General features: G+C 39.2%; 2 protein-coding genes across 2 annotated transcripts in view; both read left to right on the top strand.

The window, feature by feature from the left end:
* Positions 1–13,321, top strand: part of LOC134659251 (U-scoloptoxin(01)-Cw1a-like) — a 187,458-nt gene that overhangs the window by 34,015 nt on the left and 140,122 nt on the right. The window lies entirely within an intron of this gene.
* LOC134659363 (cytochrome P450 6B2-like) lies at positions 7,917–11,438 on the top strand. The gene is made up of 3 exons (XM_063515035.1): positions 7,917–9,061; positions 9,811–10,058; positions 11,253–11,438. The coding sequence occupies exons 1-3, from the start codon at positions 7,953–7,955 to the stop codon at positions 11,429–11,431; spliced, it is 1,536 nt and encodes a 511-aa protein (XP_063371105.1). The 5' UTR covers positions 7,917–7,952; the 3' UTR covers positions 11,432–11,438.

The following is a 13,321-nucleotide window of genomic DNA, read 5'->3' as shown; positions in this document are numbered from 1 at the left end:
TAAAACTCAAAACAAGGAAATAGTAACAAAGATAATTGGCACCGAATCGTGTCTTTATAATGTTATTGGGGTTGCTAATATTTAGTAACTTTATTTTTTAATTTAATTGCAGTGAGACGCCTCATTCGGTTCTCGTATGTTTCTTTTCTCTTAATGAATGTGTTAATCATACAGTATTCTGACTCTTGGAGACCCTATACATCTCTAAAGATAATTTGATAAATCTTTTAGTTCTGACACAGAGACATTTACACCTCTAAATAAGTTTAGATTTTTTTTCCGTGTATCTGTTTTGTTTTTATTTTAATATTATTATTATAGTTTTTTTTATGTAATTCGACATTAAGAGACCTTATACATCTCTAAGTAATTGTATTACGTTAGTTTGATTTGGTAGTTGCAGTTGTATTTCATAATTGTTGATGTATTATTATTTTTTTGCTTATATTTACTTAAATTCAATGTTGACGTGTAAAAGTGCCCTTGTGGCCACAATAAATAGGCCTATTTGCTAAATAAATGTTGAAGTTTGATTGAAGTTTGAAGTTGCGGCGTTTTTGTAGCGCATCCGGCATGTTTGCTGAGGCCCGCATCGATGATTTTTATGCAATAATGCGCAAACGAGTGTGCTCTCAGATGAGTCGCGTGCGAGGCAGCGCCAATAGCTTCTTAGCGGCAATAGGAGAGAGGCTAGATAACCCTTTTAAACGTTTTTCTACTCCAGCACTCAAATGTGTCAATTAAATGACTGACAGTGATATCTAAAGCAATGTCATTTGAATGCTTTGTCTATAGGCTCATAAGATGACTGCTAGCAGTCATCTTATGAGTATAATACAACTGCTTTATTTTTTTTAAAGATACAAGTTCCGATCATCTTGATTGAAAGAGGTATGTTTTCATTTACAATAATAACTCTTTTTTTTTTAAATAATAACTCTTTTTTATTTTAAATAATAACTCAATTTTTTTTAAATAACAACTCTTTTTTTTAATAATAACTCTTTTTTTTAATAATCTCTTTTTTTTAATAATAACTCTTTTTTTTTTTTTTTTTTTTGCTGCAGCTGTCATAGAAAAAGTAATGTATGCAACAGCTCATAATTGGTTCTTAAAATTCTCGGGTCTTTTTTTACAAAACTCGACTACGTCTCGTTTTGTAACTTCGACCCTTGAATTTTAAGAACCCTTATTATATCACTGTTGCATAAACTACTATATTGGGTATCGCTGCATGCTCCTAAGTACCAGAACTGTAAATAGTAATTTATAAGTTATTATTAGGATATAACTATTCTCTTATCAGCTCTCATATTGTCCACAGAAGTCAGTTCAATAATTGGTGTCGCGTCGCTTCTTATCATTAGTCTCTAATGTCTCTATATACATATTGGCTGTGGCATAGAGAAAAAAATACATAGAGTGCTCACTCCATACATCAGTTTTGGTACCAAAAAGACTATTATTTTCATAGTCGACATCAAGCGAGTAGCGGAATAATAGTCGTTTTGGTACCAAAACTGATGTATGGAGTGAGCACTCTATTCTTACTATATTTCTCTATGGCTGTGGTATTGGTCCCCTATTTAAGCGCACGACAGGACTAATGTAGTTCAGTTCTAAATTTGAGCCTTGTTGCAGCGTCGGTCTCCGCCTCTCCGCTCAACCAGCCAACAGCAATCGTAGAAGAAAAATATGTAAACATAACCATTTCCCCCTTTGAAAAAGTTATGAACGTACGCAAGACTGCTCCAGACCTCGTACATTCTACCCCTGCGGTAGTTTTCGTCGGCACGAAGGACAAGGTGCTGCGCTGTTTGTACGAAGACCCTAAGGAGTGCGAAGTTTTTTATAGTTACGGTATAAGTATATTATACGTTAGAGCGTTGCTAGTCGCCGGAGAGTATATTTATATCGGCCTAGGTTCTGGTGTAATTTTAATGTGTAATCTAAATAAAAAGGAGTCGTGCACGAATTTTGCAACAATGTCAGGGGATATAAGTCTGGCGTATGCAGATGGATACCTTTATGCAGGGCCTTATTTTGATAAAAGCATTTGGCGATGCAGGCTGAATGAGCCAAACAGTTGCCAATCCATGCTTAAACTGGAAAGCGAGGTATTTTCCATTTCATTGCTTCATTCTAATGACTACATCTACGTTGGTTTACTGACTGGTCAACTGTTACGTTGTTCTCTGTTAACAGCTGTACGCTATTGTACACCATGGACAGTGTCATTAGGGGACTGTCGAATGTTGGTAATGATATATTCGTTGTTACCTGCTGCACTGGTTTGTGGAAGTGCACCCAAAAATCCGATGCTACAATAGATTCTTGTGAAATCGTGGGATTAAATAATACTTCAAGCAGCCACTTGTCATCGTTCAAAGGCGGTATCTATACAGTCGAATGGGGTAAAGGAATCCATCTTTGCAAATGGGCGAATACTACAGAATGCTCTATCTATGCAAACTTCAATGACGCTTACAGTTTGGCGTTCGGGTACGGCACTTACCATATGCAGGGCCGGTTCAAGACGGAAGACACTACTTGCTTGTGGCAGAAGAATTCCAAGTGTCCACCTTTCATTACTTACTATGACGCACGACAGAGAGCCGCTTTCGAAGTCCATGTGGTGAACGGTAAACTGTACAATTCACAAGGATTACTGGTGGACACAGCAGACGCCGACGAAGGGCAGATGGGGCCGGCCGCCATCTTTGTCATCACTCATCAGGGCTCATCAGCCCTGATGGTAAAATCCTGTTGTCAAATTCGCATAAAAATGAACTGCTGCACACGTCGAGCCTGCTAGCTGGTCACCCGGTGTCTGGGGCAGGGGAAATGATGGTCAATAAGGGCGTGATTGAGAAGATAACTACCTGCTCTGTACATTACTGGCCGGACCTGATTCTGAACCGGCAGGTCGTCGAGTCGTTGCGTTCACAGGGGTATGCGGGCCACATAGAGTTGGAAGTGTGTAGCGAAGATGTGTATCTTGGTCAATTTGATTCAAATATAGTTCAGTGACTTCGCTTAGTAGCCATTACAAACGCCAATTGTTCCAACTATGTGGTAAGCATGGCGACTAGCGGAAACTCGATGAGATTATTATTCCTGTCAATAAATTGACTATGTGTATACGATTTGTCAAATAAATATGTTTTCTCTCTATATTATTACAATTAAAAGCTTTTTACTAACTTGAGTAACTTGAAAATCTTGCAATGTATCTAATGTAATTTTTAAAATTAGGAATAGTTCTAATGTTCATAAAGTACCTAGATGTAAGATTTATTTGCAATGCCCTAACAGGGTGCCATGTAATCTCACAACCTATTACTGTAAGTGCTATAAGTATATGTACCATGGTTTCGCAATAAATAATTATATTTTATTCTATTCTAACTACCTATGTATGTTTGTACGGGTCATATCTTCCAAGTTAAATTAGATTTTAGTTCTCTTTGACATTTGTATGCCAACCGGCAAAACATAGCGCTCAAATGTAACCTAAGACCCATGCATGTAGGGTGAGTTGTTGATCAATGAAACACTAAAAGTTCAAGACTTCCTATCTCTGGTGTTTTTAAAGTTATGAGTGTGATATTTCGTATGAAGATAAACAATTTATTCGGCTATCATATTGCGTTCTTGGTTTCTACTTACTTTTAACAGTTTCTGTATTATAAAGCTTTTTTTGAAAAATGAGTTTTGTTTCATTGTGTACTTGTGCATGTTTTCAATGAAACACTCTAATTTTTACAGTGAAACAGATGTAATATATATAGTCTACCATGAAACATCCTTAATAAACATTGAAACGTTGTAATAAATAAGTTACATGAATACATACATCCTTTCAATCAATTAATGAGAAAGGAAAGGAGAAAATAGTGGTAGGCTGAAATTTGTTATCTAAAAGGTTTCCGAAATATGGAATCGTTATAAGATTGCTGAAATATCTAAAAGCGAAAGACTTGTTTCATTGTACGCACACCTAAGTTTCATTGTGAATCGAAAATCTGGTCGGCACTTACAGCATGCTGCGAGAAAGGCGCCTTTTATGTCCACGGAGCATGATTGCCAACTAGGTGGACGCGGGAGGGTTTTAAGCATCTCCATGCTTGATATCATACACTTTCTTGCAACATAGTGTTTATAAACGACTGTTTCAATGTTAGACATGTGACCTTAACCTTGCCATCAATGAAACATTCAACATATAAACTATCCTATCTCAGCCATTTTTAAAGTTAAGTATCTTATATTTTGTCATATGATAGACAAATTATTATCAATTTTCATGGTATTTTAGTTTCACAAATTTCGCACATAGTCTTTAATTAATTAAAAAAATAATGAGTTTGTTTCATTGTGTACTAATACTGGTGTTCAGTGAACATCATGTTTCATTGTTTACTACATAAAAATGTTTCATTGTGAGACTAGGGGGTGTTTTTAGAAACAATAAAAAAAAACTGCACCAAAGAATGGAAGAAATTTAAAAATATTTAGCTCCAAAGTAACTTTAATACACATAGAACACGACAAAAAATTAAATAACGCCAAACTAGACTCTATATCTTGGTAGAAAATTGCGAAACATAAATGAAAAATATTACTTTTGTCGCACGAATTTACAATAACGCTCGTAGCAACGTGCTCCTTCTCCGAGGCGCGTGTGAGATACGTAGTATAAAAACAAAGATCACACTTACATTTTCACGAAATAGTCCGCTTTTGCTAAGCTAATACGTATATCGAAAGAATAAGTTAGAACTGCTGTTTAATTACACAACTACCCTCCATGTATATTTCTTGACCATAACTGTCAGAACATTAGTAACGTAAATAAAGTATCCTATAATAATAAGCCATGATATTAAATTCGTATTAATTTGCTATTAATTATTCTATAATAAATTAAATTAAAATGTAGCAAATACATTTGTTAAATTGAATTATTATGGTAACCGGATGTGCAGGAAACATCTTACTTGTTATTCCTACCAAGAAGTGGTGGAAGGGGTGAAGTCTGATCGAATATAAGCGGGTGTCTGACAGTTGTGGCTCACTTCTCAGTTGGAGAGCTAACGACGACAAACGAAGCTAAGTGTCCATTTTATTTTATTGTGTTTTTATGACTTGTATGTTTTCTTTGTGTTATAGTCTGATGGTATGTACGTTACAACCTTTAATGTGAATATAACCCTTTGATGACCTTTTAACAATTGCTTTGTAACATATATTCCAACTGATTACGGTGTAATACATCATGTAGCCTATTGCTAGATCTTTATTACTGTTTTAAATTACTATTAATTATTATAATGCCGTGATTGGTCCGTTCAAAGACACGGACCAACCACGGCACGGGATTGACTCGAAGATGGAGGTAACGCTACCGTATGTGTGGCAGAGGGGGTAGCGCGACTATGCTATGTCTACAGGTTGGATTGTCTGTGGTGACAAGCAACGTCAAACACACTGATGTCAGCGTACATTGAAGGCAATATTTATTTTGTATGAAAAAGAGGAAGTCTGAAGGATTCATAATTTTTAAAAGTTGCTGAACAAATGTTGGTCACTTTAAACTCTCGCGTTTTGTACACATATTTAATTACACAAACGGGTCTACCGCGATATAATTTCATTGTTTTACCTGAAACGTCGGAATTAAAGGTAATAACAATGAAATTATATCGCGGAAGACCCGTTTGTGTAATTAAATAAATGTTGGTCAGTTTGAGGAGTACAGTACCTACAGCCTTTAGTTTAATTTATTGTTCCTGGTACAGGAAGCACCCTTTATATGCATTTATAATGCAGATTAAAATTATAAAGGCAACGTTTATGTTGAATGCTTATACAGGGTGTTTCCTGTAACAGGAGCAATAAATTAAACTGTGGGCTATACTCCTGAAACTGACCAACATTTGTTCAGCAACTTTAAAAAAAACTTATGGTTTGATTTTTATTACCTTAAAGTTTATTCTAGGACGCAATGTATAGCAAATTTTGTCATGTTTAAAGCGTGACAAGCATGAATCTAGTATTAAACTAATCCAGTTTGGGCATGAGTTGACAGAACGGGATAGTCTTATGTATCTTTCAGTAGGAGTAGCAGCGAAAGCGCTATTATTGTTTGTCCTTGTCATAGTCTCATTTTTTTTTATTCCCCACCATAAATGAGTACCTATGGATGATTGGACGAATTTATTTGTTGCCCACCATAACAAATAAATTCGACCAATCATACCGTCGTATTGCGTATGTTTTGTCCCTCACGGAGGCACGCGTAGACAACTTCTATAGGATGCTACCTTCTATGGTGACAAGCAACTAGGGCTTCCAATACCGGGATCTCGGTATTTCGGGATCCCGGGATCCCGTCTTTTTAAACGCATTTTTCAATACCGGTATTTTTAAAGGCAATACCGGGATCCCTGTATTTAAAAAAATGAGGGAAATGCGCAGTATAAACCCTTTAAATCCATTATATTCGGCTGTATCAAAAAGCTTACTAAACGTCAGACGCATCTAGAGTTAGACCAAGAAAAGTCTGCAACGATTTTGATAGCACGCGCAGTGCAAGTGTTATATTAAACGTCAAACTTCAATGAAATTATGACGTACAAATAACACTTGCACTGCGTACTGCGTATGCTATCAAAATCGTTGCAGACTTTACTTGGTCTAACTCTAACTGGTCTCTAGCCCGCATTTTATTATTGAAACAAGATCGTTACCTAATGCGTCAGATAAATATTTGGTGGTTGGTGGTGGATGAATCCTGAAGTTATGTGAGTGATGAATATGATGATAGTGACATTAACATTAACATAATTAGTTCTTATAATTTTATCAAAAAATAAAACGAAAGAGCAAGGATAACTGTAATAATGGCAAACCAATTATAACGGAAATTTGAAAAAATGTTGTCTGGTTGGTTAAGTTGGACTACAGATGTGACTGGTGAGGTGAAGTCAACAAATTGGATAAAATTATTGCCAACCTGGTGTGTGAAATAAAATTATTGCAGATGGCGGCATTGATTGTTTATTGTTGTAATAGCTTTTAGGACATATCTGGTATTCCAGTGAGCCTTTCTCATTCCCCTTTTTAATAAAACTATATATTTTTAAGCGATTCATATCCAATACCGGGATCCCGGGATCCCGGAATTGATGAAGACAGTTTCGGTATTAATACCGGTATTGTGAGAAGTCCGGTATTTGGAAGCCCTACAAGCAACGTCATACACACTGATGTCAGCGTACATTGAAGGCAATATTATTTTGTATGAAAAAGAGGAAGTCTAAAGGATTCATAATTTTTAAAAGTTGTTTAATAAAAGTTGGTCACTTTGAGGAGTATAGCCTACAGTTTAATTTACTGCTCCTGTTACAGGAAACTCTCTGTATATATATTTTAATTTCCGAAGAGTTTTAGAGATGCTTCGTACTACTTTATTGCGGCAGCGGCTCTATATACTAATAATAGTAATAATTAATTAATTACCCTTATGTACCTACGTTTAATATCTTGCCACGCCCTTGTAGGGTCCATGCTGTACTTAATTAAACTTAACACCTGTAATACCATGGATTGCGACGAATAAATGATTATGATTACTTTAGAGCACGCGCAGCACTTTATAATTTCTAAGTACCGACATATATTATAAAAACCAAACAATTGAAACAATATCTATAGGTCATCAATTAATGTCAAATATACAGATAACGTACTTTAGATAGTGTAATTTTATGCGATTTGCGTTATCAAATCAATCATAGTTACCTACCTAGCAATAAAATCTTTGTCACAGGTGAGGTTATATTCGGCTTGTAAATACGTAAGTAGTGTTTGTGTGCATCGCATCGCATGATACGCGGAGACCGGGGTCATTATCTGCGTTGACCTCCAGACTGAGTTACGTAAACGACATGATACCGCTCATAGCGGCGTGCATTGTTGTTATTTGCTGTCTGTACTCGTTCAGCACGCGCGGCTATGACTACTGGCAGAAAAAAGGAGTGCAACATGAAAAACCACTGCCATTTATCGGAAGCACAGGAAGAATCTTTGCCCAGAAGATGAGCATGACCGAATACTTCACGGAGTTGTACCGAAAATATCCAAATGAGAAACTGGTCGGATATTACTTTTCACGCGAAAAAGCCGTAGTGCTAAGAGATCCGGAGCTTGTGAAATGTGTTTTGATCAGCGATTTCCAATATTTTTATTGTCGTGGGATCAATTATCACAAGGACGTCGTAGAGCCGATGTTCAAGAACCTGTTCTTCGCTGATGGGGATCTGTGGAAGCTGCTGCGGCAGAGGATGACGCCAGCTTTTACGTCTGGCAAGCTGAAGGCGATGTTCCCCCTGATCGTGGAGAGGACTGAGCGGCTGCAGCGCTCCGCCGCCGCCAAGCTGGGTTCAGAAGTAGACGTGCGAGACCTCATGGCGCGCTATACCACCGATTTCATCGGCGCCTGCGGCTTCGGCATCGACGCCAACTCGATCGACGACGAGGACGCTCCATTCCGAAAACTGGGCAAACGTATATTCACACCTTCTCTCAGAGATATCATTGTTACTGTTGCAAAATGGTTGGCCCCGGATTTGTTCAAACATTTAAGAACTGTTGCTCCGGAAGTAGAACGGGACACGTTGAGTTTAGTGAGAGGTATCATGGAGCAGAGAAACTATCAGCCTTCAGGCAGAAATGATTTCATAGATCTTTTGCTAGAGTTGAAACAAAAAGGAAAAATTGTTGGTGAGTCGATAGAGCATAGGAATTCGGATGGGACACCGAAGATCGCAGAGCTGGAGATGGACAACTTGCTGATGGCGGCGCAGGTGTTCGTGTTCTTCGCGGCAGGGTTCGAGACGTCCTCGTCGGCGACCAGCTACACGCTGCATCAGCTCGCCTTGCACCCTGACCAGCAGGCCAGGTGCCAGCAGGAGATCGACGAAGTACTCACCAGATACGACGGGAAACTGTGCTACGATGCCGTGAACGAAATGAAATATTTGAAAATGTGTTTCTAGTAAGTACATTAACAACAAATTCTCTGTACTTAGCATTTAAGTAATTGAGTTGTATTTTGAGATTTACTCAGTCTCAGAGACCTGTAAAAACCTTCTTCGAAAAATTCACCTCCTTGTCTTAGTACTGTTGCATCCTAAAGAAGCCCGGGGTAAATTTTTGACCTTATCCTAAGAATTGGCTTATAGGCACTGGCTTTTATGAAAGCTGCCATCATGGTCTTCCAACTCTTTACTATACTAGGCCTTATTGGGATTAGTAGGTACCTTTTCTTTAGGCCGTTTTCATATGTCCTAAGGGCTCAGGACAGAACAGGACAGGATATGAACTAAGACAATTTACTGCCTTTTTTAACGATGTGCGATGTGATGGTGTTACGTATACCCCCTGTACTTGGGGAGGCCTCGTCCTTATGTGGGACTTCCAACTCCCATCCCTTTCTCTTAGCGAGAAACGGAAGAAGCCTACCCACTAAACTCACACCGACGTTACCCACATTGCCGTATGGGGGATCGTGAACATTCTGCCATGACGCCCCCGACAGCCCAGCTAGCTAACACTGGCTCAACTGGCACCAGAGAGGAATTCAGGGAGAAGAAGTAGGTACATTATAATTATGTAAGTATTGTTAGTCCTCAACTCCTCGGCCCTACTGAGGGATCACCCAACAGCTGCATACTGTCTTGCCTTCACAGCCTCCCCCTCCGCAGACAATTTACAGCCCGCTTTAATCAAAAGTTTCTTTTTCAGTGAAAGCATGCGTCTGTTCCCATCACTGGGCTTCCTGATCCGAAAGTGCTCGAAACCCTACACGTTTCCAGGCACTGGCGTGAGCATAGACGAGGGTACAGCCGTGGTCATCCCAGTCCAGGGTCTGCAAACTGATGAGCAGTACTTCGAGGAACCGGAGGAGTTCCGACCGGAGAGGTTCCATCCGGACAACCGTGTACACAATCACGTGTATCTGCCGTTTGGGGAAGGTCCTAGAGCATGCATTGGTGAGCAAATAGTGACAGTATTTGTACACAAAGTGCCAAATTAAAGAAAAAAAAAATCAAAATATACTTGGTCAAGCAGATCTTGTCAGTAGAAAATTTGAAAAATGTAGGCGAAAAGGGATATCGTCTCATAGAAAATTTGAATTTCACGCCTTTTTTACTGACAAGATTTGCTTGGAAATACAGAAGTATCCATAAAACCAGTCATCCCCACCTGTAACGTGGGAATCTTAGAGAAATACGAATAATGATTTTGCCGCTATAAATATCAAAGCAATTACATTTTGGGTAAATAAGAAATTGAACGAAGCCGAAAAGTGAAAAAAAAAATCCTTAAAACAGTGACCCGTCAACTCCCACGTGTGTGACGTCACCATAAGATAGTGGCGATCTTGGAGGATATAATCAAACGGAGACGCCATGTCTGTAATTTTCTGTACAAAACAGTCTGCCGATTTTTGCGGGGGAGGGGAACGTCAAATGTATGCGTAACGTAAAAATAGCGATGTCAGATAAACGTCAGTCCATACATTGTGTAATGTATGGACTGACGTTTCTGTAATGGCTACTCCGTTTAGTTGTATCCTCCAAGGTGGCGATCGCTTCTCTATAGATACAAATGTAGTCCCCATTTTCCTCCCTGGATGTAGACATTATGGTTTTTTTTTTCACAATTCATTGTATAAGTATTATTTTGATTATGGTGTGTGTTTTTATTTTTGTATGTTATTGACACGTTTACACCGTATTAAACGAATTGAATTTAATTGAATAATAAGGAGCAAAAAACAAATTCTATAGAAATTTTTAATATCACTCTTATAATATTTAAAGACTAACTTTAAACGAGCATTTCGTGTATATTTATTTATTTATATGTATATATATTTCGGGGATCTCGGGAACAGCTCTAACGATTTCGATGAAATTTGCTATGTGGGGGTTTTCGGGGGCGAAAAATCGATCCAGCTAGGTTTTATCGTTGGGAAAACGCGCATTTTTGAGTTTCTGTATGTTTTCCGAGCAAAGCTCGATCTCCCAGATATTAATACTTGAAATAAAAAAATCAAACGAAGGGTTAGCTCTAGCTGAAAACTTCTTGTTAAAACAATAAATATATGCTTCTCATCCGACGTTATCTACTCGTTATCAGTAATATCCAATGATTTCCCTAACCCTAACGTTTCATTTCAGGAGAGCGTTTGGGTCTGATGCAATCTCTGGCGGGACTGGCGGCATTACTGCGCCAGTGCTCAGTGGCGCCATCTATTAACACCAAGCGTAACCCGCCCAAGGACCCCACCGGACACGTCGTGCAGAGCCTTAAGGGGGGTGTGCCGTTGCTTTTGAGAGAGAGGAAAATATACGAGTAAAGGCTGATGGCTGTTTTCGATTCTACCCTAAAAACTATCCAAATTATGCTTTTTTTGAAATTGGAACTTTTTTACGTAACTTAGGCTGAAATTACATTTTCAAATATGTATTTTGTGTACAGACAGACGAAGATTTAGTGCCAGTTGCACCATCCACACTTGATAGACTGATCAACGTCACGCGGCGCGCCGCGGCGGTTTACTATGAAACTTTCCATACAATAAAATTTATCGAACTCTTTAACGATGACAAACAGTTTGGTGCAACCGACCCTTACTTTTACACCTTAAGGATGACTCGCGCTAGATCGGGCTGGGCCAGGGCCAGAGCTTCCGGCGCTTTATTTTCTATGGAAAGGACCACGTGATCACCGATCTGCCCTCATAGAAAATTACATATCGGACGGCCCGTACTAGCGTGAGTCATCCTTTACTCCTATATTTGATAAGGCGAAACAATATCTTCACTAGTAACAATATGATTGATGTTGAATGTATAAATAACGGGACTACCTCCTTATCAATTCCCCCCGCTTCGCTCTCTCTCACAATAGGGAATATTACGCGAAACTCTGCGCATAGGGGGCGCCACTTCCACGATCCGTCACAATCTAAGGGCCTACCGCAAACGAGAGAGTCGAAATTATGTTATCTAACCTCTCTATCACTCACATATTCGAGCGATAAAGAGGCAGATAGCCGAGTTTCGATTTCGCGTCTCCCGGTAGACCCTTTGTAAAAAAACCGCCTTGATGTGTCAATGTCATATTTTATTATCTTATCTGTGAAAACTTGTCAAAAACCATGAATCTAGTATAACTGGATTGGGCATGAGTGGTGGGGATAACTGACAGAACGGGATAGTCTTATGTATCTTTCAGTAGGAGTAACAGCGAAAGCGCTATTATTGTTTGTCCTTGTCACAGTCTCACATCTTGTTTTATTCCCCACCGTAAATTGACCACCGTGATTGGTCGAATTCATTTGTTGCCCACCATAATGCGACGCTATGATTGGTCGAATTTATATGTTTTGTCCCTCACGGAGGCACGCGTAGACCACTTCTATAGGATGCTACCTTCTATGTCAAAAACAGTTTCAGGCACAGTATGTATAACACAGTTTAAGGCACAGTTACTCTATGGTTTACGATGAGTGCTAGTGCTGCACTCTGGCGGCAAAACATTGCAGTAATACCCTCTATTGAATGCGCTCTTGTCATTAGCACCGGAGTGCGAATTGATTGCTTGGCGATGGGCTGTGATGGCTCCTCTACACGATGGGCCAACGCCGGCCACTCCAAGGGACGCATTTATGCGTTAGAGGGAGCAAGTGATATTGCTATCTCATTCTACCGCATGGCTGCGTCCCTTGGAGTGGCCGGCGCTGGCCCATCGTGTAGAGGAGCCATGAGAAGTGAAGGTGTGAGATTCTGCGAGATGATGGATGCTAGGCCGTCAACTGTTGTGTAGTTTTAAGCATGGTTCGGCCAAAAAACTGCCTTTTAACCATTTGTGACGTTATCTATGAAAAGGGACCTTATTGTCGATGGCGCTTACGCTATTATTAACGATGCTCCGATATAAATACAATGCCGCGCGACGCTGTGCGGCGTAAGCGCCATCGACAATAAGGTCCCTTTTCATAGACAATGCCCCATTTTACCGCTTCAAAATTGTATGTTCGGTAGTGTCCGATTGAAGATTCGGTTTCGGTTCAGGCAAGTTTCGGCATGATGTATCGGCCGAAGCTTTAGTTTCGGCCATGAAAGTAAGATTACCGAACCTTTCATCTGCCCGGTAGTTGCATTTTTGGTAGTTTCCCATAAATAAATAAATCAATATTATAGGATATTCTTACACAGATTGAGTCCCACAGACTCCACAGTAA

Source organism: Cydia amplana, chromosome 24 (genome assembly GCF_948474715.1).
Source record: "Cydia amplana chromosome 24, ilCydAmpl1.1, whole genome shotgun sequence".
Lineage (NCBI taxonomy): Eukaryota > Metazoa > Arthropoda > Insecta > Lepidoptera > Tortricidae > Cydia > Cydia amplana.
The sequence above is the reverse complement of the archived record's forward strand: the minus strand, read 5'-3'. Positions and strand labels throughout refer to the sequence as shown.